General features: G+C 48.5%; 10 protein-coding genes across 10 annotated transcripts, besides 1 other annotated feature; 7 read left to right on the forward strand and 3 right to left on the reverse strand.

The window, feature by feature from the left end:
• Positions 1-585: 585 nt before the first annotated feature.
• FPSE_10274 (uncharacterized protein) lies at positions 586-3,124 on the forward strand (the record flags this gene model as incomplete). Its single annotated transcript, XM_009263391.1, has 5 exons — positions 586-817; positions 869-1,383; positions 1,429-2,320; positions 2,370-2,538; positions 2,590-3,124. 5 exons carry the CDS (start codon positions 586-588, stop codon positions 3,122-3,124), a joined length of 2,343 nt encoding a protein of 780 aa, XP_009261666.1.
• A 463-nt stretch (positions 3,125-3,587) lies between these two features.
• On the forward strand, positions 3,588-4,666 carry FPSE_10273 (uncharacterized protein; the record flags this gene model as incomplete). The annotated part of the gene is made up of 2 exons (XM_009263390.1): positions 3,588-3,719; positions 3,800-4,666. The coding sequence occupies 2 exons, from the start codon at positions 3,588-3,590 to the stop codon at positions 4,664-4,666; spliced, it is 999 nt and encodes a 332-aa protein (XP_009261665.1).
• Positions 4,667-6,171: 1,505 nt separating this feature from the next.
• FPSE_10272 (uncharacterized protein) lies at positions 6,172-9,054 on the forward strand (the record flags this gene model as incomplete). Its single annotated transcript, XM_009263389.1, has 1 exon — positions 6,172-9,054. One exon carries the CDS (start codon positions 6,172-6,174, stop codon positions 9,052-9,054), a length of 2,883 nt encoding a protein of 960 aa, XP_009261664.1.
• A 315-nt stretch (positions 9,055-9,369) lies between these two features.
• Positions 9,370-9,974, reverse strand: FPSE_10271 (uncharacterized protein; the record flags this gene model as incomplete). The annotated part of the gene is made up of 2 exons (XM_009263388.1): positions 9,370-9,690; positions 9,762-9,974. 2 exons carry the CDS (start codon positions 9,972-9,974, stop codon positions 9,370-9,372), a joined length of 534 nt encoding a protein of 177 aa, XP_009261663.1.
• A 1,192-nt stretch (positions 9,975-11,166) lies between these two features.
• FPSE_10270 (uncharacterized protein) lies at positions 11,167-12,618 on the forward strand (the record flags this gene model as incomplete). Its single annotated transcript, XM_009263387.1, has 6 exons — positions 11,167-11,368; positions 11,423-11,442; positions 11,501-11,534; positions 11,583-11,656; positions 11,713-12,092; positions 12,147-12,618. The coding sequence occupies 6 exons, from the start codon at positions 11,167-11,169 to the stop codon at positions 12,616-12,618; spliced, it is 1,182 nt and encodes a 393-aa protein (XP_009261662.1).
• A 360-nt stretch (positions 12,619-12,978) lies between these two features.
• FPSE_10269 (uncharacterized protein) lies at positions 12,979-14,859 on the forward strand (the record flags this gene model as incomplete). Its single annotated transcript, XM_009263386.1, has 4 exons — positions 12,979-13,170; positions 13,225-13,624; positions 13,679-14,366; positions 14,730-14,859. 4 exons carry the CDS (start codon positions 12,979-12,981, stop codon positions 14,857-14,859), a joined length of 1,410 nt encoding a protein of 469 aa, XP_009261661.1.
• A 331-nt stretch (positions 14,860-15,190) lies between these two features.
• FPSE_10268 (uncharacterized protein) lies at positions 15,191-16,416 on the forward strand (the record flags this gene model as incomplete). The annotated part of the gene is made up of 4 exons (XM_009263385.1): positions 15,191-15,296; positions 15,353-15,506; positions 15,560-15,864; positions 15,914-16,416. The coding sequence occupies 4 exons, from the start codon at positions 15,191-15,193 to the stop codon at positions 16,414-16,416; spliced, it is 1,068 nt and encodes a 355-aa protein (XP_009261660.1).
• Positions 16,417-16,799: 383 nt separating this feature from the next.
• On the reverse strand, positions 16,800-18,899 carry FPSE_10267 (uncharacterized protein; the record flags this gene model as incomplete). Its single annotated transcript, XM_009263384.1, has 5 exons — positions 16,800-16,983; positions 17,034-17,401; positions 17,452-18,049; positions 18,104-18,486; positions 18,537-18,899. The coding sequence occupies 5 exons, from the start codon at positions 18,897-18,899 to the stop codon at positions 16,800-16,802; spliced, it is 1,896 nt and encodes a 631-aa protein (XP_009261659.1).
• A 4,879-nt stretch (positions 18,900-23,778) lies between these two features.
• FPSE_10266 (uncharacterized protein) lies at positions 23,779-25,620 on the forward strand (the record flags this gene model as incomplete). The annotated part of the gene is made up of 1 exon (XM_009263383.1): positions 23,779-25,620. One exon carries the CDS (start codon positions 23,779-23,781, stop codon positions 25,618-25,620), a length of 1,842 nt encoding a protein of 613 aa, XP_009261658.1.
• Positions 23,891-23,951: a microsatellite.
• A 433-nt stretch (positions 25,621-26,053) lies between the features above and the next one.
• FPSE_10265 (uncharacterized protein) lies at positions 26,054-27,144 on the reverse strand (the record flags this gene model as incomplete). Its single annotated transcript, XM_009263382.1, has 3 exons — positions 26,054-26,167; positions 26,222-26,359; positions 26,419-27,144. The coding sequence occupies 3 exons, from the start codon at positions 27,142-27,144 to the stop codon at positions 26,054-26,056; spliced, it is 978 nt and encodes a 325-aa protein (XP_009261657.1).
• Positions 27,145-27,166: the final 22 nt, after the last annotated feature.

Here is a 27,166-nt window from a genome sequence, read left to right on the forward strand (position 1 = left end):
TGAATAAGTGCCGGTCTCCCGAGACGCGTACCCAATTTAAGAACAGCATGGGGCGGTTATTGCGGGGAAGAATTGGAGGTTAGTTTCAAAAGATCATGTCACTCCCTTGCCATTGATGGTGCGTTCTGGATAGCCATTACCCCAATTCGACAGTGACAGTCGACACGATAGAAGAACTAGAACTTGTTAGGCAACTAAGTCAGCATCTTAAGCCGTTACCCGATGTTGGATACGAAATTACATAGGGTGCTGTCTCGCGTGATTGGGTACCGATCTGGGATCCGAACCTCGGAATCAGGCCAAACCGCCTCGCGAATAACACCGGGAACAAGAAACAAAAGCCTCAGGGACTTTTGGCAAATTGGACCTTTTGTAGCTTTATCAGCTATCCTATGATTGCCGATTACCCAGGCTGACAGCGTGCCGAAGCTCCGGAACTTCCACGATTTGGCCACTTGCTCATATCTTGGGATAATTGTGTGAAGATGCCGTCAACTACAAAATGTTTGCGTTGAGCATTCAATACTATGATGATCAGATAGCATCTCTATCCATCTTGTGCCAACTGTATACCCGTGCCTCAAGATGGACAGCTCAGAGAAGAGAGACATAACTCCCCAACCCTCCTCGGAGGGGGATGCCATATCAACCGACAAGAAGGACTTGCCTCGTGACGAGAAAGATAACTACGATGTCGAAGTTCTCAAGTCAGAGCCTACTAGGCCCCTCGAGACCGCGGAAGATATCGTCACGAATGTCATCCACGTCGATGATGATCCTACTATGAACCCATGGACAGTCCGCATGTTCGTCGTTGGTAAGTCATCCAAGCATTAACTAACTGGAGAAAGATGTTGACTGGAAATAGGTATCGGGCTGTCAGCATTCGGTGGTGTCCTACAAGAGATCATGTACTTCAAGCCTCAAGTCGTGTATGTATCAGTTATGTTCTTAACCGTCCTTGCCGAAACCCTCGGCACTGGCTTGTCGTACATCATCCCTCGAAAAGGCGCCATTGGTCGTTTCCTCAACCCTCACCCATGGAACAGAAAGGAGCACACTGCAGCTGTCCTCATGGCATCCGCCGCATCGGTATCAGCCCTATCAACTGAAGCCCTGTCGGTGCAGAAGCTTTGGTATGGTGGATACCCCAACCAAGCTGCTGGTATCTTCATCACTCTTTCGTCGCAGCTCATTGGATATGGTATTGCTGGTATGATGAGGAGTGTGTTGCTATACCCTACCAAGATGCTCTACCCTGCGAACCTGCCCATCACAACTGTGATGGAGACATTGCACAAGCCAAAGTCTGAGACGAGGAAGAGGTTCCAAGTTTTCTGGATTGTTTTCGTAGCTATCTTCTGCTGGGAATGGTTCCCCGAAGTATGTATGCCCATGCACGGATACGAGTTATGCTAACAGATCTAGTACATCTTTCCCCTTCTCTCTGCCGTCTCCATCTTCTGCCTCGCCGACCGCAATAACCCCGTTTTCACAAACCTCTTCGGTGGTTCCCAGGGTAACGAGGGAATGGGATTCCTGAGCCTGTGCTTTGACTGGAACTACATCGCTGGCTTTGGCTCACCTCTTTGGATGCCTCTCCAGACTCTGGTGAACAGCTTCATCGGATATTTCGGCGGTATTCTCCTTTCGATTGGCTTATACTACAGCAACATCTGGAGAGCCAAGGACTTCCCCTTCATGGCCCAGCTTCTGTACGATGGAAGTTCAAACTCGACCAACTACGTTGAGTACAACGAGACTTCGATCATGAAACCCGATTTCACTGTCAACAATGACGCTATTGACAAGCAGGGCCTTCCTCATCTCACAGCTACCTACGTCAACTATCTCATCACGTCCAACGCTGGTCTGACCGCCACATTGGTTCACATGCTTCTGTGGAACTATGCTGAAGTCAGTCTCGGATGGTCCTGGATTACCATGAGCACCCTGAAGAAGGCCTTCCGCCCACAGACGTATATCTTCTGGCGCCAAAGCGGTTCTCGCAGTGAGGAAGAGAAGACCAAGCTTCGCGACGACCCCACTATCGATCCTCATTACAAGCTGATGCTCGACTACGACGAGGTTCCTAACAGTTGGTACTTTCTCGTCTTCGCTGCGAGCTTCATCGTCGGAATGACTTGTCTGTATGTGATGAAGTCGACGTTGCCGTGGTGGGGATTCATCCTGGCAGTCATCTTCTTGGTCGTTTTTCTTGTTTTCTTTGGTGCGCAGTATGCCATCACCGGTTTCAACTTTAACTTGCAGCCGATCTTCCAGATGTTGGCAGGATACATGTTTCCCGGGCGCCCGCTTGGTAAGAGAACCCATCTAGATACTCCATGAATTATACTGACATTGAGCAGCAAACATGTACTTTACATCGTACACATACAATGCTATCTCTCAGGGCTTCCTACTTTTGCGAGACCTGAAGCTTGCCCAGCAGAACAAGTTGTCCCCCAAGGCTACATTTACTACACAAGTAATTGGCTGTTGTTTGGGCGCTCTTCTCAACTACGTGATGATGATCAGGTATGGAATTTGCAAACATCCAATTTTCCAGTACATGCTAACCTTTCTCAGCATCATCGATAACCAAGCACCTACCCTCAAGTCCGCTGAGGGAACCAACATTTGGTCGGGTGCTCAGATCCAGCAGTTCAACACCCTCGCTATCGCATGGTCCATCGCTCCCAGGATGTTCTCTATTGGCGCTCGCTACCAATGGGTGACCATCGCCTTCTTCATCGGCTTTTTGGCTCCTCTGCCGTTCTACATCGCGCACCGTTTCTTCCCTCACATGCGAATTTGGTCTTACCTCAACACAGCCATCATTCTCTGGTACCTTGGCGAGCTCTTCGTCGGACTCAACGCATCGCTCACCAGCTATTACATCCTGGGTGCCTTTGGACAGTTCTACCTTCGACGTTACCGACCTCAAGCATTTGTCAAGTGGAACTATCTTATTTCCGCGGCACTGGACGGTGGTACGCAGGTCATGGTCTTCATTGCCACGTTTGCGGTGTTTGGAGGTTCTGGAAAAGCTGTTGCATTCCCTGAATGGGCGGGGAATAGGATCAACAACTATGATTACTGTAAATTCAATGCGCAGGGTTAAGCGTGAGGCGGCCTCATAGAAGAGGAGCAGCATGGAAGAGCCTGGAGAGATGGCAGATAGTAGTGCATTCATAGTTATGAACGAACAGAGTTATTCCAAGAGTTACACCCCTGTGAAATCACCGATGACATTCTCGAAACGTGAAAGCCAGGGTCGATGTTCAATTCAGAAGAAATACTTGATGGAGAGGACAAATTCATGTAGATGAAGTAAGGGGTTTAAATTGTCAATAAGCATCAATCTTCCATTAAATTAGACGAGACCGAGTTCATCACTGTCGTCTTTGGTTGAGTTGCAACACACGTAAGCGGGGAAGACATGTTGACAAATGATGTGGTTCCACAATGTTTGCAGTGCGGGGGTTATCAGAAAACCAGCTTACCCCGACCTGACATTGATGATCTGAAGCCCTGGACTGTATCTTTGAGTGATATCTTGAACACCGAAAACATCACATCTTAGAATGTCATCTTCATCACCATTCTCAGGCCTCAAGGGCTACACTTCCAGAACTGTCCCCTACAAGTCAGGGCCCGATGGCGACATCCTTCTCGATGTTGTTTATCCTGAGGAGAAAAGCGACTCTCCGAGCACTGTCCTGATTCATATTCATGGCGGATTCCTGGCAAGTAGCCTTGAACTATTAGTTAAAAACTCTCTCTAATCTTGCTCTAGATCGTCGGAGATAGATACAGCTACATGCCATACTGGCTTGTCAACGCAGCAGTCGCACGTAAATGGATTTTCGTTACTCCAGACTATCGTCTTGTTCCGGAATCCACGGCTCATGCGTCTTTGGATGACACTATTGACGCATACAACTGGGTACACTCTTCACTCACAGAGTCAATCGACCGCCGTGTCGGCTCTGTATTGCTAGCTGGTTCCAGCGCTGGAGGATACCTCGCGCTATCCACCACGAATGCCGTCAAGCGAAAGCCAGAAGGGCTTCTTCTCATCTACGGGATGCTGGATACCGTTGGCCCACGGTACACTACGCCTGGTACAAACGTCTGGGGAGCGCCTCCCTTTGATACTTTTTCTGTGCTGAGTAAGTTTCCCAAGAAGAAGGACAATGAAGATCGAAAGCCAATCTCGGGATATCCGCCCCTTGAGAATTATGAAGAGGATCCAAGATTCTCAGTGGCCCCAGCACTGCATATCGATGCATTGGTCCCGGATTACATGACCGGCGTTGATGGGCTCAGTCGAGATATTGCCAACAAGGGCACAGACGCTATTCCCGAAGAACACCGTCGCCTGTACCCTCTCTCTTTCGGCAAGCTCAGTGAGATCCCACGCACTTATCTGTTGCATGGCAAGAATGACACTGCTGTGACCGTGGACTGCAGTCTAGTTGCTGAAAAGAAGCTTCGCGACGCTGGTGTTGAGGTTGTGGGGGATTTCCCGGAGGACGCGGAGCATGGGTTTGATGGCAGAATTGGCAACATCGATGTTGAGGAGGCGGATGCAGATGAGGTGGATAATGTTGAGAGTCTGATAAACGCGATTCATTTTCTTGACACTGCGGTCAATAACTGATCGAGCAGCGTCAAGCAGCGTCAAGCTCAGCGACATCGCTAAACACCACAATCTAAAAATGTACTTTCACCACTCACTACCATGGACAAAAAATATTCAGAACCATTAACCAAGCGACGAATTATAAATAAAACAAGAATGATAGTACCTCGCGAGAATCCCATCTCATGTCTATGGCCAGATTAATCGTATAAAAATGCCTGATGCTGCGAGTACAACATGTAAAGGCGGAAATTGTGTTACAGAAACATCTACCCTGCGTCTCCAGAGCCCGCTTGTACCCGAGCGGTCCGGGATCCGAGGCATTTCACAATCATGTCATCCTATTATTACTCAAGCACATGATGCTATCCCCAGTCTTGACCCATATGATTACGGTAGGATGTTCTGTACATAATTCGCCGAGAAGACTACGAGATGGGGTGCCATTTTCGGAAAGTGAATAACTCAGCGACAAAATAAGGTGGCATCCTTTAACCTACTTGCAGATGAAAAGTGTCTGTCATTTGTGTCGCTGGGTCCGCCATCAAGGGTGCCGGGAATTCCTCCGTACGCCATCCTTCATTTCCCCATGGGAATCATTGCTTGGCCCTGGGGATTGTCCGCTAAAAGAACATGGACTGGTGAGCTAACAAGAATGCCTCCGAGAGGGAGACCGAGGCCGGCCGAATAGATGCGAAGAAGAGGGAGGTGGTGATGTCAAGATGAAAGTACTACTGTCCAAGTGTGATCAGGCACTGACAGTATTTAACTAGTTATCCGCTATACATAGTGCTTCAAGGGTTGGTTGCTGTTAGTCTCGGATCACTCACGAAAAACAGGTACATCAACCCTACCCTGACCCGAGTCCGCCACACTGATTCCCCAGGTTATTCCAGCGATCATTACCGAAACCATGACATCTCTAAGCCCCATTCATTTGTCAATGGCTGATTCTCATCATCATTCTTGAATTGATGCATAACCCTTCGGCCCGAGATTGAACCAATCCAGCATCAAGCAGCCGAGTAATTCTACCAGCAGAGTTTTCTTTTTGGCTCTCTTTAGTCTGGTGCCAGAATCTGGGGGAGAACCCTGTAAACAAGCTTACTCTTTGACTTCTACAACCCCGCAAATGGAGACTCCGACTTGTGAGTCGTGCATCATCGACCCCAGCGTCGAGCCATCCATCCTTGCACAGCATCACCCAACTAAACCCAGAACTTGGTTTCTTCCGGCTCTTTCTCGGCCGTACGTATGTAATGACTTGTCTGGAATCGAATTCTTCAACGGTCTGTCTGATCAATCTTGGGTAACGAACCGTTGTAGCGGTTTTCGTCTCCCGGAACTGCTTTCATTACAGGGCGGAGTCTCCGCACCAGGGTAGTCTGCAGAGTGACGAGTGCAAGCTTAATCCAGTCTCAAGCTATCCGGGTCACGATCGCCAAGACCATGGAGTATATATAACTAACCTTGGAACGAACCTTGGTTGAGTTCCAGTTCTTCAGACAGCGACCAACTCAATCATGTTCTTCAAGAAGCTGCTCACCTCCGCCGCAGCCCTTACAGGCACTGCGCTTGCCCAGAGCAAAGCAGGCGTCGATGACCTCGACAAGCCCCGCAGAGACCTTTTCGAAAAGGACCTCTCCAAGTGTCCCGGCTACAAAGCCACAAAGCACTGGGAGACTCATTCTGGATTCTACGCTGACCTCTCCCTCGCGGGTGAGGCTTGCGATGTCTTTGGAATTGATCTGCCCAAGCTGAAGCTTGAGGTTGAATATCAGACTGAGGACCGACTGCACGTCAAGATCTTGGATACAAACAACACTGTTTACCAAGTCCCAGATGATGTCTTCCCTCGTCCTGGGTTTGGACAGTGGGCTTCACCAAAAAACTCCAAGCTCAAGTTTGACTTTAAGGCGGATCCCTTCTCGTTCACTGTTTCCAGAAGGGATACCGATGAAGTGCTCTTTGATACGTCGGGAAGCGACCTCGTCTTTGAGAGCCAGTACGTCTATCTCAAGACTAAGCTCCCCGACCATCCTCACCTCTACGGCCTTGGCGAGCACAGTGATCCTTTCATGCTGAACTCGACCAACTACACCCGCACTATCTACACCCGCGACTCATACGGTACACCCAAGGGCCAGAACCTTTATGGAGCTCACCCCATCTACTTTGACCACCGAGAGAAGGGCACCCATGGTGTTTTTCTCCTCAACTCCAACGGCATGGATGTATTCATCGACAAGAAAAAGGACCAGCAGTTTTTGGAGTACAACATCATTGGCGGTGTTCTCGACTTCTACTTTGTCGCTGGACCTTCGCCTCGTGAAGTCGCGAAGCAGTACGCTGAGATTGTTACTCTGCCTCTCATGGCGCCTTACTGGGGTCTCGGTTTCCACCAGTGCAGATACGGCTATCGCGATGTTTACGAAGTTGCTGCTGTTGTAGCCAACTACTCCGCTGCTGGAATCCCACTCGAGACTATGTGGACTGATATTGACTACATGGACCGTCGACGTATCTTTACTATCGACCCAGAGCGTTTCCCTGCGGACAAGTACAAGGATCTCGTTGATACGATCCACGCAAGAGACCAGAAGTACATCGTCATGGTTGATCCCGCCGTGTATGACATGGAATCCAACCCTGCCCTTGACTCAGGCCTCGAGTACGACACGTTCATGAAAGAGCCCAACGGCTCAGACTACCGAGGGGTGGTCTGGGCAGGGCCTTCTGTTTTTCCTGACTGGTTCAACCCCAACTCGCAAAAGTACTGGAACGATCTCTTTATCAACTTCTTCGATGGTGAAAACGGTCCTGATATCGATGGTCTCTGGATTGATATGAATGAGCCTGCCAACTTTTTCAACCGTCCTTATCCTGGCAACAACACCACTCCTGAGAAATTCGCAGAGATCGATGGTGATCCCCCCAAGCCTCCTCCTGTTCGTGATGGCCCTCCTGCTCCCATTGCTGGCTTCCCCGATAGTCTGCAGCCCGCATCTTCTCGCCGCAAAACACGTGAGGTTGCTTCTATCGCCAAGACTACCATCCACAAGCGCACTGTGGCAGTCCGCACAACACCCCGCAGCCGTGGTGTAGGACAATGGGCAGCCAAGAAGCACTGGGGCCAAAACAAGTATGGTCGTCCCGGCTCCAGTTGGCAAAGCGGCAAGAAGACAGGATCTGGTTGTGGCGAAGATGAGTGCAAGGGTCTTCCCAACCGAGAGCTTATCCAGCCTCCCTACATGATCCAGAACGGCGCTGGACCTACGCTCGCTGACAGCACTACCGATACCGACCTTGTGCAGAGCGGAGACTACCTCCAGTATGATACACACAACTTGTACGGTGCTCAGATGTCAACACACTCGCATAACGCTATGCGTGCTCGACGCCCCGATAAGCGTGCTCTTGTTATCACGCGCAGTACCTTTGCTGGCTCTGGCAAGGATGTTTCTCACTGGCTTGGAGACAACCTCTCTATCTGGGACCAGTACCGCTTCAGCATTGGCCAACTTCTCCAGTTTGCATCCATCTACCAGATTCCCGTGGTTGGTGCCGACGTCTGTGGCTTCGGCGGCAACGTCACCGAGACTCTTTGCGCTAGATGGGCTACTCTTGGAAGTTTCTACACCTTCTTCCGTAACCACAACGAGATCACCGCTGCATCTCAGGAGTTCTACCGTTGGCCCAAGGTCGCTGAGGCAGCCCGAACTGGTATCGCCATTCGCTACAAGCTCCTCGATTACATCTACACTGCTATCTACAAGCAGAACCAGACAGGCACCCCTACTCTCAACCCTCTGTTCTTCAACTACCCTAACGACAAGAACACCTACTCTATCGACCTTCAGTTCTTCTACGGTGACGGCATCCTTGTCAGCCCTGTTACCAAGGAGAATAGCACTGAGTTGGAGTACTACCTCCCCGATGACATCTTTTACGAGTGGTCAACCGGAAAGCCTGTCCGTGGCACTGGTTCATACGAGTCTGCAGAGGTTGAGCTCACTGATATCATGGTCCACTACAAGGGCGGAATCATTTATCCCCAGCGTATCGAAAGTGCCAACACTACCACCGCTCTGCGCAAGAAGGGTTTCAACCTGGTCATTGCACCCGGTCTGAACGGCAAGGCACATGGATCTTTGTACCTCGACGATGGCGAGTCTGTTGTTCAAGACGCCGTGTCCGAGATTGACTTCTCTTACACCAAGGGCAAGCTGAGTATGAGTGGAAGCTTTGAGTACGATGCCGGTGTCAAGATTGAGACGATCACCATTCTTGGTGTTGACAAGAAGCCCAAGGGAACTGACCATGCAGAGTATGACTCTGAGAACAAGAAACTGACCTTCAAGGCGGATGTTCCTTTGACGAAGAAGTGTTATGTAGATCTCTTTTAAGAAATGCGAAGAGGAAATTATGATTCTATCACGTTGATGTCGGTATGACTGTATTTAAAATTGTTAGCGTATATAGCGATTCCTTAATAAAGGTGGTGGTTATATGGAAGACGTTTAAACTGAGATCTATTGTTGTATCCTAGATCATATGTAGTTCTATCCACCAAGGTGAGCTAACATTAGAGAATGTATATGCCATGCCTTCTGCTTGAGCAACCGAAAATTGTCAGGGACAAAGCCTGAAAACCAACATAAGGCCGCAACAATATCATGAAAGAATGCCTCGCTTCCGGACACTATAGACACTTCAAGCGCTTATCGGTATGACTTGAAAAGCTTCTGATACTTGTTGCGAGTTTTCTTATCGCCCACCCAAGCACTGCGCTCATCATCCACCACCTCAATGTGCTCGCCGATGTAAGTAGCGACCATGCCATTGCCATAAGCAGACTTATCAATGAAGACATGCTCGTCAGGTTCAACAACTTCGATGTAGTAAGGGTGCGACAACATGGCAGTCAGATCATCAGCTGACTCGTAGAGAAACATGGCGACCCCATCAAAGTCGACAAGGTTGTTTGAAGCAGGTGCCGAGGCGCCGGCGTCAGTGGGAACAATCTTCCCACCAACTCGGATCTGATAACGGGAACGAGTTAGCAAATCACTAGTCTGCACTGTTGGGGTTAGCTTAGGCAAGGGAGCGCTACCTGCTGGTATCGGGATATCCCAAAGTGTGTTGCAAGAGGAATAACCTTTGGTGCATGTTGGGTATCCCAGTACTCCCAGAACTCAGCACGGGTCATGTTGGGATGACGCTTGACGTAAGTCAACATCTGCAACAGACCCGTGTTCGAGGACGTAGCCAGTGTTGTCCCGACGAGACCGAGACCGAGGGTAAGAAGTGACGTGATTTGGACCATGATGTTTGTTTGTTTAAATGTGATAGTAAGATTGAACAATGAAGATGGGGAGGTTTGTGGCTTCAGACTTCCCGGGGACCGTGTCGGGTATTTGAACAAAGGAGATGATGAAGTGTAGAATGTGACCGCCTTGCAGATTGTTGGTAGTCAAATTCCTAGAACCAACACTCCCAAGGCAGTCTTGTCAAATGGATTCGGCACCCGAGGTCGGCTGAGAACGCCACTCTAGAGAACAATGGGTTGACTAGAATGTGCAACTGAGACATGCTGGTTTTAATCAAGGATTATCTCGGTTCCTTCACCTGTTGTACTCAAGGGTCTTGTTCCGAATTCCAAGGGAACTGGTCTAGAATTGATCTTTCGACGCATGTCAGCATGGCCGCTTACGGTTTGACGAATCGCTAAGCAAAGTCACAGCGGTTTTACTGCGTTAGGTAGGTAAGCTAGTAGACACTAGGGTTTTCGTAAGCTGCACGTACTCTGCGTGACCTGGAAAAGTAAGCTTAAACTGCCCAACTTCTTAGCTACTCGAAGCTCTATAACATGGATAATCTTCATCAACATCCGGGTGCAGGTATTGATCAGAGCCTGAGTTGGATGCGACGGCCCGCTGCTTTCAAGTCAGCCTGAACTGGTCTAATAACGGCTTGGCATCAAGCCTCGCCAGAGCAACACACCAATTGTAATGCATGTCTATCTCGAAGGAATGACTCCACTAAAAAGGACAATAGGAAGATGATCTCACTAGCTCCGTGACAAACATGCATCGCCCCATGAAATAATCCTCATCACCAACACATATACAAAGAACAATGCCAAAGATCCAAGACACGGATCCCTCATGACCCATGGAGTCTCTTGGCCTCAGACATATCCCTGCAGGTATCCGGGTTTCTTGGAAAGCCAACTCCGATGAAGCGGCTCAATCGCCCTGCAGAAAAGATCAGACCAACTGAGTTTTCTTCATCATCCATTGTTTTGTTGGGTTTGCTGTAATAACCTTCTCCAATGGTGGCTTAATACTGTAATAATATCACTCAGAAGAAGAGCAATCTAATCCTGATGTCCGAAACCGTCTCATCCGACAAAATGACCATAGAAGGATATCTTGTAATTATAACAGAGGGCAGTTCCTCACCTTGGCAATTAGATCTGCCACATCCCTCTTTAATGAGTAAAGCTGTATCTCAACATGCCTTATCCAGTGACGAACGGCGTGACGACCTTCCTACCACCACCTGAGGGTTATGTGGTGGATTTTGACAACCCCCAGAAGCAAGATGCCATCGAACATTATCTTGTATTCGCCATTCTGGGACCCATTGCGTTCCTGTTTCTAGTACAGAGACTGTATACAAAGTACTTCATTCTGGGAAGCTGGAAGATCGATGATGGTAAGTTGTACTCTAAGTCTGCAGTTCGGACCTCGAAGCTGATCTTCTGTATAGCTCTTATTGTGATTGCTTGGGTAAGTGGATTACGACAAGTATAAAGTGGTCACAGACTAACAGGGTTGCTTCATCAAGATCTGTTCCCTTGTCATGCAGTCGGTTCAGATATGTGAGTGTTTGATCAACTCTGAGTTCCACCCTTTACTAACACCTACAGGGTCCATTTCCATCGGTGGTCTGTGTCATCACGCATGGGAAATGCCAATCGAGGTCTTTGAGAAGCATATGCTCGTACGTCTACCCCTCTAACTCGTTGACGACTGTAACCTGACCTGAAACGTCTCAAGAGCTCATACATCGCTGCACCCGTCTTCATCATCTGCAATGGCTGCAGCAAAACATCGCTGTTAACATTTTACCTCCAAATATCACCCCAATTGTGGTTCCGCCGAGTTATATATGGAACCATCACATTTGTCGTTCTTTACACACTCATCATCTCCACGCTTCTTCTATTTGGCTGCAACCCTATCCAGACGGCATGGGACCCTTTTCGGTTCGCGAGTGGAAAATGTGCCGATAATGCTGTCGTTTACATCATCATCGCCGTGGTTAATATCATCTCTGATCTCATTCTCTTTGTCATTCCTATACCCATGATTGCTCAACTGAAGATGCCGTTGAGCCAGAAGATTGGAGTGGCCATCATGTTTGGTATCGCTACTATGTAAGTTCTACTTCTGATGGGCTGCAGATTTGATGACTGACATGAACTGCACAGAACGGTTGCAACGTCAATTATTCGAATGATCTTCCTCCCCGCCCTCCTCGGAGCACTCGACATCCCATGGGTCGCTGCCCCCGCCAACGTCTGGTCGATCGCCGAGGCCAACCTCTTCATCGTGTGTGGCTCGATGCCTACATTGCGCAAATTCTTCAAGCGTTTCGCACCAAAGTGGTTCGGCTCCTCGCCCACACCTGAAGAAGCTGTTGTCGTCGGATCCGTATCAGACCAATCTTCCAGGTTTGGATTAGACAAGAAGAAAAAGAAGAAGCACACAGGATATTCGCAATTTGACACGACGGAGTTGGGAAATTATCCTGATGGTGTCAGTCAGGAAACCCAGGTGATCGCTGGTAAGGCGGATGAAGGGAACTTGGGAAATGTTCTGTACAACTCAAGCGAGGAGGCGATTCTACAGCAAAGCAAAATTGCTTATACCAAGTCGTTTGAGGTTTCGCGCAGCCCATAAGCTGCCAGAGAGATGTCATTGTTCCATAGAAATGTTAGATATTCAGAATCTTTAAGTTCTTAACCAACATCATATCAGTGTCCCGTTTCACTATTTCGCTATCTCGGCAAGTCGGCAATCAAAGTCGCGTTACACGGTAGCACTCAACAGAACCAACAGAAACGAAGATGCAGTCATGTCGATCGCGTGACGTCAACGCAAACGTCAACATAAGGGCGCGATGAGTTATATCTACTTCCTACTCCGAGCACTCAAAGAATTCTGTTTTTCGTCGATATGTATTCACAGACTCATGACCTTTCGCTAATGATACTGTCATTACATACCTACCGAGGTATCTTGGACTAACCGACTGCAAACATGTCTTCCTCCTCGACTCAAATCTTCGATGCAACGCCGTCAACGACTATACGTGATGTAGAAATGACCAACAGTCCTGTAGTGGGCCTTGATCAACAGCAGCATGAATCCCATACATCTGAGATTTCCCTTCCACCTACCGACCATGGAAAGGATGCATACCTAACTCTACTCTGCTGCACCATGGCCCAAGTATGTAAAAGTCTTCCTTTATGAATAGTACAAAGTTGACACCTACTCGCATAGTTACCCATCTGGGGCTACTCAGTCTCATTTGGCATATTCCAAGAATACTACTCCCGTCCATCAAGCCCAATTAGTACGGCATCTTCCGGCACAATCGCAACAATCGGAGCATTGCAACAAGGTGTCATGTATCTCATGATGCCCTTTGCCTTTATGGTTCTTACCAAATACCCTCGTTTGCGCCAATACTGTGGTCCACTCGGTATTCTCATTACAACAGCTAGCCTGACTGCTTCAGCTTTCGTGGACACTGTCGCAGGGCTCATTGCGACGCAAGGTGCTTTGTACTCGATTGGCTGTGGACTTTTGTTCAGTCCGATTTCGCATTATATGAACGAGTGGTTCGTTGAGAGGAAGGGAATGGCTCTTGGTGTGATGTGGGCAGGCAAATCATCAACGGGTACGGACGCCTCTTTCCTTGACCCTTGAAACATTAGCTGACCTCAAGTACAAGGTATCGCCATGCCATTCGTCTTCGATGCTTTACTCCGTCGGATCGGTCTACGCGCGACTCTCCTAGTCTGGGCTGGTGCTTCTACTGTGATGAGTCTCCCCACGTTGTTCTTCATCAAACCTCGGATTCCGCAGCACAACCAAGTTCAGGTTCGGTCACTTTCGTTCAACTTCCTCCGCCATACTTCTTTTTGGATGATGCAAGCAGGCGTGATCATACAGTCGCTAGGTTATCTCATGCCTAGTACGTACTTAGCTAGCTACGCATCGACGATTGGGCTGCCCAGCATTACCGGCCCTATCCTTCTCGCATTGTTCTCGGTAGCGTCAGTCCCCGGCGGTATCATACATGGCATGGTCGGTGACAAGACATCAGCGACCAGAGCTGTCACTATTGCATCTTTGGGAAGCGCGCTACCTATCTTCTTACTCTGGGGTCTTAGTTTAAACCTCGCCAATTTGGTGGTCTTTGTTGTTCTCTATGGCTTTTTCGCAGGCGGTTTCAGCTCAACATGGTCCAACATGTCATCAGACATACAGAAGAACGACCCTGACGCTGATTCGGCGCTTATTTTCGGCATGCTGATGGGCGGGCGAGGGGTAGGGTTCGTGTCTGCTGGTCCCTTGAGCGGTGTTTTATTGCAGGCCAAAGCGTCTCTATCTAATGAGGCATTGGGTTATGCGACGAAGTACGGACCAATGATAATATGTACAGGAGTCACGGCTGTGTTTGGGGCTTGGGCGCCGATATGGAAAGGTGTGAAAGTTGGTTTGAGGATGTGTGATGGCAGCGGCAGTTCATAGAAACACGACGTTGCGACCGTCAGCGGGATATTGGTTTCAATCACCCGGGTTTGTTAGTAATTATACCGGGGGTTTGACACGGCAATTGATCAAGTTAGGTAGGTAGCTTCAAGAGGGGAACGACGTGGCCTGAACGGAGTTAAGATCGGCTTTAAGTTCTGATGACTTAATGTCATAAGCAAGTGAGCACTTGATGGAGTGACATGACACGGGGCTTTGCTGTAAGCACTTTAAGAATACCACCTTAGAATGCAGTTGACAACGCTTCTGCCTGTGATGCTAAACGCAATCCGAATCTTCCGCATCCACGATATCGATCACTTTGCAGGCATCTACGCAGTAGGCGTCATTGACGCTGTTTCGTACACCTTCGTTTAGTGGAGTAATCTTGAATTAATAATGCTATCCCTCCAATAGTAGTGGATAACAAACTCCGAGGCTGGAGGTGGTTCCCCTTGTTAGTGTCGTTGATTGGCTTCATTGAATCAGAGTTGCTACGCTAAACTGCCATCAGTTTCTGGCGTGGAGCCATTGGATCATTCTATCAACATCAGAGACGCACTATGAGACAATACCCCTCACTTCGCTTGGACCATCCTCAATGACATCAATTCTCTGTATATAAACAAAAGGCCTCGCTTCCCTTTTTGTTCCAATTGAACGCCAACATCTCTTCATCTCTATATACTATCCCTCAAAACTAGCAAAAATGCCTGTCGAAACCGCCTACGACCCCAAGGACATGTTGTTCCGCCACCTGGGACCTACTGGTCTCAAGGTCAGTGTCTTCAGTCTTGGTGGCTGGTTGACATACGGTAAGACCCTACAAAGAGTTCAAAGCGTTGTTTGTGCTGTAACTAACAGCTGAAAGGTGGAACACAAAAGGGAGATATTGTTAAGCAGATCCTGCAAACAGCCTGGGATCACGGTGTCAACACCTTTGACACTGCCGAGGTTTATGCCAACGGTGAATCTGAGATTGAGATGGGCCGAGCCCTCAAGGAGCTCAACTGGCCCCGAGACGAGTAAGTAATACCAGACCTCACTCATTTTTGAGCGATCAATCTAACAAATCCAGATACGTCCTCACCACCAAGGTTTTCTTCGGAACAGGCCGCAAGGAGCCCAACACCCGTGGTCTCTCTCGCAAGCACGTTGTTGAGGGTCTCAAGAGCTCTCTCAAGCGAATGGAGCAGCCTTATGTCGATGTTGTCTTCGCCCATCGCCCCGATTACGCTACTCCCATGAAGGAGATCGTTGAGGGATTTACCCAGGTCATTCGCAACCTGAACCTTGCCTACTACTGGGGTACCTCAGAGTGGAGCGCTGCTCAGATTACCGAGGCTACTCAAATCGCCGAGCGTTACAACCTCATTGCTCCTGGTAAGATTCATCTTTCTCAATTGGACATTTCATACTAATTCTCATACAGTTGTTGAGCAGCCCCAGTACAACGCTTTCCACCGTGAGCGTTTCGAGACCGAGTATGCTCCCCTCTACGATCAATTCCAGTACGGAACCACCATCTGGTCCCCTCTCGCCAGCGGTCTCCTCACTGGAAAGTACAACAACGGCATCCCCGACGACTCTCGCTTCGCCACCAACAAGGCTTTCTTCGAGGGCACTGTCAAGGAGCTCCAGTCCGAAGCTGGAAAGGCCAAGATCGAGAAGGTCAAGAAGATGACCGAGATTGCTGAGCGTCTCGGCGGCAACGTTGCCCAGCTCTCTCTTGCCTGGGCTCTCAAGAACCCCAACGTCAGCACCGTCATTCTTGGCGCCACAAAGGTTGAGCAGCTTGAGGACAACTTCAAGGCGCTCGAAATCTACAAGAAGATTGATGATGGTGTTTTGGAGGAGATTGAGAAGATTCTCGACAACAAGCCCAAGGGTCCTGCCACTTACAACCGTGAGAGGACTCTGGACTGGAAGCCCTAATTTATTGAATGTCTAGATATGAAAAGTAGACGATGAGAATAATGAACAGAAAGTAATTTCGCAATCACTGGTTATCAATCTCCACAATGCATCAACAAGTAACTCATGTCGTTAAATACTCCCTTTTAGTACCGACCATTTCAACAAGCTAAGGTAGATACGATTCGCTTCCCAAGGTTGGCCTCCGTGATTAAGCCCTCCATCAAACAACTCTATGGGAAGCAAGCCATCTGGCAGGGTGTGTGGAGCAAGGGGCAATGATGAAGCCATTTGGCGTAACGTGAGTAAATGCAGATTCCATATTCAAGACCTATATACAAGACCATATATATACTAATAGAATAGCCATCCTAAAACTTCATAAACATTCCATCATATCATATCTAGCAGCCAGAAGGCAGAGTGAAGCTCTCGGTTCTGCTGCTGCTGCTGTACTTGGCACTGGTACCCAGACCTCGCTTAGCAAAGCCCTTCCAGAGCTCACACTTGTTCTTACCGCCGGTCAAAGCGGTGTCGGCATCGATGATAGCATCACGAGCCTGGACCATGTTGGGGTTGCAAGGTTGGCTACCAAAAGTTAGTAAAAGGCCACGACAAATTTCGTAGGATAAACTTACAGAGCCATTCCATCCATGACAAGCTTCATGGAAAGGTACTTTCCATCAGTAGGGACCTGACCGTTGAACTTGGGCATGTCATCGTCGTTCTTGCCGTGCTTCTCAATCAAGTTCCACATGACCTCGTAGAGGATTGTGGCCCAGACCGTGCCAATGGCGTGCACTGTAGAGAGACCGTTGGCGCTCTTGTAGGTATACGGGTTGGTGGTCATGCTTGTGCTGTAGGGGTAGGCACGGATACCGGCAGCCTTGCCGGAGATCCAGTCACCCATGGGCTTGTTGGCGGAGCGAGTGTCCTTGGCCTTGAGGTGGATAGCGATGGCCATGAAGTCACTCCATCCCTCTCCCATACCACCAGACTCGCCACCCTGAGATTGTTAGCATTTGGTCATTACGTCAAGAGGTTAGAGAAACTTACAGGAAGACATCCTCCGTTGGCGGGACCACCAGTCAAGCGGTTGCTAAGACCATGGGTGTACTCGTGGATAACAACACCAGCATCGAATGTGCAGTCACGCTTGGGGTTGCTGGTATCCCACAAGAACATTCTCATGCGTCCAGGCTGACCATCAGGAGGAGATGAGAACATAGCGTTGTTAGTGAAGCCACCATCTTGAGCCATGAGGATAACCTGGTCATTGCCCTTACCACCAGCACCGTTGTTATTAGCCTCAAAGTTACCAGCCTGCTCATTGAAGCCGAGAGCATGAAGGAGATCGTGGTACTTGTTGGCGGTGTAGAAGAGCTGAGTGACGGATGCGTCACGGTAGCTGCTGGGGTTTGAGTTAGAAGGTGAGTAGTCGTACTCAAAGGCGAGGGACTTGGAGTCAGGGCGGTAGTTGTTAAGGTAAGCGCTACCTCCCGAGGGGTTGGTTTGGGCAATACCGTTGTTGCCGCGAGTTGCGGTGTAGTTGGCTGAGCCATCACTCTGCCAAGTAAACTCGGATCGGACCGAGTCCCAAGGGTCCTTGACCACGGAGCGAGAACCTTTCTCAGGATCGTTGACACCCCAAGGGCTGCGAAAACGGTCAGTCTATCACTTGTAACCAATTAAGAAAAGATAAACTTACTAAACCTCATAGGTAGCCTCGGCGACGTAATCAACAACACCAACGACCTCATCAGTCTTGGCAGCATTGACATAAGTCAACAGCCAGTTGTCGAGAACATCAGTCTCAACTCGCCATGTGAGCTTCAGCTTGCCGTCATCAACCAGGTAAGCGAGCTTAGCCTGTGGCTTGCTGACTGTGCCAGTAGTTCCTGTGAACTCGTAGTGCTTGTCGCTCTTCTTAACAGCCTTGGCCTTGTCAGCCTCAACGGGAAGCGAGAGAACCTCGACAGTGTCCTTAAGAGCGTCGACGGGATCCTTCTCGTCTCTCTTGGTCAGAGGACCGGGCATCTTTCCGTCAAAGAAGCTGTTTCCGTAAGAGAAGACTTCACCATCGGCGCCAATCTATTAATTGTTAGCACTTATCCTCACAAGATCCTGCCAAGGTCACTTACGTTGACGTTAAAGTCGGCGTTATCGATGTCGATACCGTTGACTGTTTGCCTGAAGTTGACATGGCCAATACCATTGGTGCCGATGTAGTGATCATCAACCATGCGGAACTCGGCCTTGGGGAACGTGGCCTTGACCAAGTCCTTGGCAGTCTCCGTGTAATCAGCTCGCTTGGTAATAACCTTGACACTAGCATCCTCAGGAACCTCTTCCTGAGAAACATACTCTGCCATAGGTGCAAGCTTGAAAGCCTCCAGGTCAAGACCACGCTTGCTCAAAGGCGATGCGTTGGGTGCCCTTCGGCTGGGATGGGCACCGGCCAGGCCGGTGAGCCCGATCAGGAGAAGGCTATCGGAGAAGCGCATGTTGAGAACGAGTGAGGATTGTAGAAAGAGAGAGTGTTGGTGATGAGGTTGAAGTAATCCTCATGGCCTTTCTCGAACTATTATATAGTTTGAACAAGTTAGAAACATAACCTATCTTCTTATGTTTCTTCTCAACTTCCCCATTCGACTGGGGACTTTTGTGTATCTTGGCTACTTAGACGCCAGGCACTAACCACCGACCTATTTGGGGATCTATCTGCCAAGAGGAGAAGGGTCTTTTGTCCGGGGTAATTTATTATCTTTACGGCAGTTCAAGCACGCGATCATGGGGCAGTGTGAGCGATAGCCGTTTTATGGAGTCCATTGACTGTACCAGCAGCGGTGTCTTACTTGACATGGATAGCGAGGTACTCCAATACCATATCCCGCAGAAAAGGCAGGTCTATCGGATAAACAAGAGCCGTGAATAAAACGGCTCGGGGCGAAGCATCATGGATGAGGAAGTGGATTTGGAGGCGGAGATTATCCCCGAATAGTGTGGGCAGACCGCTATACGAGCTTTAGAGCTTTAGAGCTTCAAAGCTTCTTGTTAAGCTTATCAAGAATAGAGCTATGTAGATCCTCATAGCCAAGTCCCAAGGCACCTTTGTTCATCAGTGTCACGTTACAGTCAACGCTGCAGAACAATCCCCGATACGAGATGTCCCATTACTAACGTTCTTGGCACGAACCCAGATAAACGAGTACAGGTGCTTCTGGTATACAAAAGACATCCTCACCGCAAACACCTACTTTATGCATCTGATCACCAAGATAGAGAACTTGCATTCTATGCAAGCGCCTACTCGGCCCCTGCGTCTCTTTGACGCTACCGGGCGAGCTTCTTTTTTAGCGAGTCATGCGCCGTGCGATCTACCATTGCAACCCCTGCATGATCTGGGGACCTTCCAAGTTGGGCTATCCAAGCCGGGAATACAACCTCCGACTCACCCAATGATTTTCATCGAGTCATTTGTTATCAGTGCCTGATGACACAAGAGGATGGAATGGCCAGTTAGGTGACAGCTAGACAAGAGCCTATATCTCGTCTGCGAGATGTATTAAGAGGCCGCTGACCCATTGTGCTTTGACTTGCCTTTTCGAAAGGCTTGGTCCCACTGGCCATGTGGTCTTTTTTGACGTTGGTTGTGATTTTAGGAAGGTAGCATGCATGATACATCATCAATTGAATGCCGAGTGAAAAAGCGCTCACAGTCTACTAGGCAAGGTGTTATCATCGGGCTCTGTTACTGCCGCCCAAGTCCTTCTTTCACTTGTACCCTTGCGCTGATCTATGTGTGTCTTCTGAGATGCAGTGTGGATCACTAGGATGCCTCATCAATACCGTTGACTTGGAAGAGATACGTGAGGCTTTTAAAGACCATGATCGATACTACCACAAACGAGGGAATCTTTAAGCTTATGCATAACATGCAGTTGCTTTCGCATCATTCATAGTCTTTCGAAAAAATACATATTACCAAGGAACACCAGATGTCCGTTTACAAATAAGAGTGTAGTGTTGTTAATATCTGACCAGTTGTTAAATAAGACATACCCTGATGGCATACCGTTGCTCTGTATCATTCAAATAGTCTGTATTCATCTCGTAAATACTGTCAGCCACCGACCGCAGCTGATATGGAACTGGTATAGATATCATCGTTGATGCAGTGAGGATTTTAAGATAGTGGATGCCCTTAATAGTATGGTATCAGTAGTTCAACAATGAGACTTGACTATACGATCAACAAGTAAGCCCTTTAGTTGAAGCCCTGTGACGAATAATCGATCATTACTTTTGAAAATTATTACATATTCCACTACCCATAGTGATTGGCTAAGTTTAGACGAGCGGCCAAGTTGGCCGGTAGCTTGGGTGGAGACGACCGGCGAATTTGGCACATGAGAGCCTCAACACGATAGCAAGAACTGGAATAGTTTGATTTCAACGGCAAAATTGGCCGTGGGAACACTCTGTTATTTCTTCACGGTTACCAGGTGTATGCGTGTTGCTAACGAGGAGAAACTATATAAGGACATGCAGGTCAACCCAATATCTCATCATCATTCAGTACAACATCGACATCTCTAAGACCAGTTAAGAATCTTTTTACCAACATGACCGTCGCCTCTTCTCTCGCTCTTGTTACTGGATCAACTCAAGGCATCGGTCTTGCAGTCGCCAAAGAACTTGCTACCAAGCACAACTACCATGTCCTTCTCGGTGTCCGCAACACCACAGCCGGTGAACAGATCGCCTCTGATCTTCGCAGCGAGGGACACAAAGTAGATGTCGTCGAACTCGATCTCACTTCAGCTGAGTCTATCAATAACGCAGTTGCGCACATTGAGCAGAACTATGGCTACCTTGATGTTCTGATCAACAACGCTGGTGTCTTGCTTGATTGGGACAAGGACCTGACAACTTGGGACATCTACCATAAAACGTTCACCACCAATGTCATCGGAACAGGCTGTCTGACAAAGGGCCTCCTTCCCCTTCTCCGCCAAGCGAAAACAAACCCACCTCGAATCATATTTGTGACGAGCGTCATGGGTAGTCTCGAAAAAGCCACCGACGAAACTCTTTTTTACTACAACATCGACTACAAAGTGTATGACGCAAGCAAAGCAGCTGTTAATATGCTCATGTTCAACTTTGCCCGCGAAATGGATGACGTTGGTGGAAAAGTGAACTCTGTGTGCCCTGGCTTGGTAAAGACAGGTTTGTCTGGTTACCATGAAATGGGAACGGCTCCCGAGGTTGGGGCTGAGAGGATTGTGGAGTTGGCTACTACTACGGACAAAAAGGGGCCCCATAAGACTATTAGCAATAGCAATGGAGAATTACCTAGGTAGTCACTGAAACGATCTATTGCTGGGTAGTTCCAGGGGTGCGAATCCTCCAGACGGGTTAGCGGGACATCATAGGATTTTAGTCTTAACTCCGAATATTTTTTTGCTTACAAACTGTCGTCCTTTATCCCCCCTTTTGACCCTCGTGGATATTGATACTCATCACGGAAAATGGATATTTTGGCAGAAGTGCCTTTTTTGCAGACATGCCAAATCTGCGATAAGATCGTCACTCAGGGTATGCTGTCAGGTCCATACTTAAGTTGCCTGACGTTACTGACCCAGTCTGAGTAGAACACGCATACAAACGCCACGTCAAGTACTGCCAGCGCGCGCAAAGTCGACGAAAAGGTCGCCCAAGGTCATGCTCTGCTTGCAGAACAGCTAAAGCAAAATGCAGTTTTGGTCAACCGTGTTCGCGGTGCCAAAAGAGGAACGTGCGATGCATATACCAGGAACCAGCTTGCCATGGAATCGTGCCGGAATTTGGACATGAGAGGCGAATTGATGATTCATGCCATACCGACTTACAATACATAGAATATCCTGAGACATCTGAGTCTCTGGGTACTTCTTTTGACTTTAACGATCTGATGGTTGACTGGGTATCGTCACCGAGCACAATCTCTGCAACCCAGCCGACCACAGTCTATAGAGACATGTCGTTCTGGAATATCTCGAGCGATCTCCAAATCAGCATGCCACCGAAATCACTTAGTGCCAAAGGAGATTTAACTCGTGTATCTAATCGGCTGTCAAGCTTACAGCATGCATCGCGCATTGTTATGCAGATGCTTTACTCGTACCCTCGGATGATGCTTCGTCGGCAAACCTTTCCGCCATTCATTCATCCTCATTGGCACCAAGAGCATCTTCCAGAGGCGCTCGGCAATTGTATGAGTATTGCACGGCTCTTTGAATCGAGAACGCCCGAGACTGTTTCATTTTTGTGGAAGACGATAATTGCTGAACAAACCGGCTTCCGGGAGAAGGTAAAGAAACTGCTGTTGGATATATGGAGACCCCGCTAACATGGGCAGCTGGGTACTTTCACGCCTTGTGAGGTTCACTTGTCTCTGCAGGTCATGATCATCTACCTGATAATGGCAATGACCGACTCTGGTACAGAGAATAGAGAACGCGTTGCGACGTTGTTTGAGACAGTCGAGGTAGATATCACCACAGCAGTTGGTTTAGTGCCGTCGTTCTAACTCACTGTCCCAGCTTATCGGATCACGCTTCCTCGACCTTGCGGGTAGTTACTCTACTTCGGAGGCCGCGGAACCCAACACAACGTGGGAAGTATGGATTTTTGCCGAATCGCGTCGCCGCATGTCCTGCCTGTGGCTGATCATAAGCTGTGTCATCACGATTGAGAACGGCCAAACACACAGCCGCTGTGATGAACTGGAAAACCTTGCCCTCCCGTCAAGTAAAATGCTTTGGGAAGCGCGAACATTGGATGAATGGCAGATGGAAAAGAATATCTTCGATGCTGGTTCTGCTGCAATGACTCTGGGTGAGCTAGTCGATGCGATGATAAATCCGGTAGGTTCAGGCAACATTCAAAAGTTACGGGATTGGGAGGCTGGGAGTGATAATTTGGCTGCAATGTTGAAGGTTGTTGTTGAGTTTGTCTGGTATAGGGTGCAGCATTGATGATGGATATGGCTTTGATCAATTTTCTGCAATATAATTGGGGATTATTTTTATCCATGACTCCATCGAACATCAATATGTAACAAATAGTCAACACTCGTCGTATCATGTTGAAGCACAAAAAAAGCAAAACGAGATGAGCGTGATAATGAAGAGGCTGGTTATAGAATAGACTCCAGCACGTGATTCAAAAGTATGGCCCTGTTCTTCAGGCTTCCACTCATCTCGTGACCTGGCCAACACTCGAACTCTGTTTCACTTTCAGGGTCCTTCAGAAAAGAGTCTAGTTTTTAATGTCATGTTCATTAGACATTTCCATCAGACACTGTCATCATCACGCTACGCCCTACCATCTACAGCCATGAAGCAAATTGGCCGACAGACCACTCTGGATGGTTTTTTCCGTCCTCGCAGTCCCAAAGGGAAGAAGTTCCAGCTCCCACCATCTCTTCCCCTTACTCCCCCTGCACCCGCGTCACCATCTCCACCCGCTTCACCATCCCCACCAGCTTCACCATCTCCACCAGCTTCACCCGAAAGACAAGAACGTGCGGCATCATTCATCAGCATTTCATCCGGCGGAATTGAGCCCGACGGAATTGAGCCCGACGAAAATGAGCCCGACGTTCAAGAATATACGGGGCCACCGCTCTGCGACGAGCAGCAACGCCTTGTCGACATCATCATGAGCGGCAGAAACGTCTTCTTTACTGGTTCAGCCGGCTGCGGTAAATCGACCGTCCTCAAGGCTGCCATTGCTCAGCTCGAAGCTAGCGGTCTCATCGTCGCCGTTACTGCGCCTACGGGGAGGGCCGCCCTCAATGTCGATGGCACCACGTTGTTTTCATTCATGGGCTGGTCCCCTAAAACTAACGAACTGGATTTGGATAACATCACCAATATGATGTACGGGAAATCGAAGAAATTGACAAGGAAGGCTCTTCAAAAAACCGATGTTTTAATTATCGATGAGATCAGTATGGTGGAAAATAACTTCCTGTCGCGAATGGAAGACGTTTTGCGTAACATCCGAGATCAAAGACGTTATTGGGGTGGACTGCAGCTCATTTTCACGGGAGACTTTTGCCAGCTACCGCCGGTTCTGCCATTCAAGCATTGCTGGGTATGTGGAACAGAGCAAGATATACAAGATGAGGATCAACCCGTTGACAGGATAATCGAATGTCCCAGAGGCCATGGGCCTTGGAATTATGAGAGGGACAGGTGGGCTTTCAGAAGCCCTGCGTGGGAAGCAGCCAACTTTGAGTACGTCAACCTCAAAGAGATTCATCGCCAGAGCGACCGCCCATTTATCGAGGCGCTTCAGAAATGCCGACTTGGCATCCGTCTTTCCTCACGGGAATTGAACATGCTCCTAAACCACGAGTCAGAAGTGGAAAATGCCACACGACTTGTCCCTACAAGGGCCGAGGCGAAGAAAATAAACGCAAAGAAGTTGGCGGAGATCACCGATCACACATCAAAGGACTACACATGCGAGGATGGTATCTGGTTTCCCCCATCGTACGATGGACCAAATGATTACCTGGGAGAGCGCACTAGGGAAAATACCTTGAAACGGTTCGATGACCACCGGTTCGACAAAAAAGTCGAGCTCAAACAAACACAGCTCGTCATGCTCCAGGTCAACCTCAATCTGAAAAAGGGCCTCGCCAACGGTAGCCAAGGTGTCATCGTTGGCTGGGACAAGATTGACAAGGACAACTTACCAACGTACGAGGGGAAGGATGCCTGTCTCAAAGAAGAACATGTTGTTCTGTTCACAGAGGAATATTTAAGGAAGTTTCCCAACCCAAAAGACCAAGTCTGGCCCGTCGTGCGCTTCAATAATGGCTACCGAAAGACTATCTACCCTGTCTGCGTCGTTAACCACATGGGCAACCAGTCGCAAGTACTGATGTACAGAACTCAGATCCCTCTCATACCGGGCTGGGCAATCACTATACACAAGAGTCAGGGGATGACTCTTGATCAAGTCATTGTCAAGCTGGATAAGGTTTTTGAGGTGGGGCAGGCGTACGTTGCACTGTCAAGAGCAACGAGTCTAAGGGGACTTCGTATTGAAGAAGGAAATAGTCACACTTTGTCTGCCGAATTGGGTAGAAATCCGGAGGTTCATGAATTTTTGGAACAGAAGTTTGGGAGAGACTTATATGCTGACCATGTGGGCTCAACAATTTGATCATTATTGAAGGAAGTATTGGCAAGTCTTTCAGGAAGCCTATTATATGAAAAGGCTGTCGGAACTTGATTGGCATCAGTGAACTCGTCGGAGGACAGTTCACAGAACGGGAGGGGGCAAATGTTTCTCATATGTGTGTTCTAATAGGGACTAGTCCGGCGTTATGGAAATGAGATAGGTAGATCAAGTCTGTTGGGAATCGGAATGTAGAAGCCTTTTGTAGTTAAAGGATTTTGGTAGCGAGTCTACTCGGTCGAATGCAATCACCTAATATCAACAACACATCAATGTTTGTTCATATACCTGCAGGGATTGATGAGTTGCTTAAACAAAGAAGAATTCTCAATTATTGTCAAGGCACCGATCGAACCAAACAATAACAGAAAGGTTGATCTATGATAAAGGTTCAATCATCGGATAACAGAAGTCTGAATCATTCGCTCCGAATCTCACCACCTCTATTGTTTTCACTCTGGTAGCCGAGTCTGGGGTATGGGCTGGGGTATTTGTTGTTCTCGTCGCTCACCCATCGCGGGTAATTTGGGTTCTAAGGCAAGCTGTCAGTTTTGACTTCCTCAATGCAAGATGATCAAGCACTTACGTCGTCAAAGAATGGATGTTTCGATCCAATCTCTAGCCTCTCCTGGTACCATTCAGTTTCTGGCAAATGTCGTCTTCTGCACCAGATGCATCGCGGGACTGTCCTGTGTGGTACTGTTCTGCCGCAGGTACACCAGAACTGGATCAACGTGTTAGTGTAGATCTTTTATCATCTCAGGGACATTCGGAAAGGCATACAGCTCGCTCAAAAACATGATCGTGCAGTGTCTTGGAGGGCTCGCAATCATCTCCAAAGTCAACATCATATCGAACGATCCAATCCCACTCCATCCGTGTTCTTTCTGCAAAGTACTTTTTTGTCGACTTCCGTTCTTTATCTTCACATCGCACGCATATCCATCTGGTATAGATATCGCAATCACATCGCTGATTGGCGAATTTGCCTCTTATTTCCTCTTCCGTCTTGTTGTCGCATCCCTCACATAAACACATGATGTTGTCCAGCTCAAAACGTCCTCTCAAGTGCGGTCGACGATTAGGACGAGCGGTTGGAGGAGCGGCGCGTGGATAGCATCGACATTCTTCGCATACGTTGATGCCACATTTTATACACGGAAGCGCTTCGGTTTCGTCGCACCTTACATTATAAAGATGCACCTCGATTTCTTCGTCGCCTGAAAGGTGAGGGTTGATATCCCATCGACCGGGCATGGGATTTTGGTGATATACACCCTTGAAGGCTTGACGAACCGCAAGCCCGCGTCCATCACAGAGAGACTGTCGAGTGAAGAAGTTGAATATGGTTTCTGAAGAGTGTATAAATGCGTAAGCTGATCGGCTTGTCAGGCTGAGGTTGTGCAAGTCAAGTTTCGAGAGCCAAGGTGCAAGAGATGAGAGGATGCTGTAGGAAGAGAGTAGATCCACAATGCTTAGATGGGCTTCTCTGTAGACCTTTGTCGCCATGTTGTAGATTATTCGATAACTT

This window comes from Fusarium pseudograminearum, chromosome 2 (genome assembly GCF_000303195.2).
Source record: "Fusarium pseudograminearum CS3096 chromosome 2, whole genome shotgun sequence".
Taxonomy (NCBI): Eukaryota; Fungi; Ascomycota; class Sordariomycetes; order Hypocreales; family Nectriaceae; genus Fusarium; species Fusarium pseudograminearum.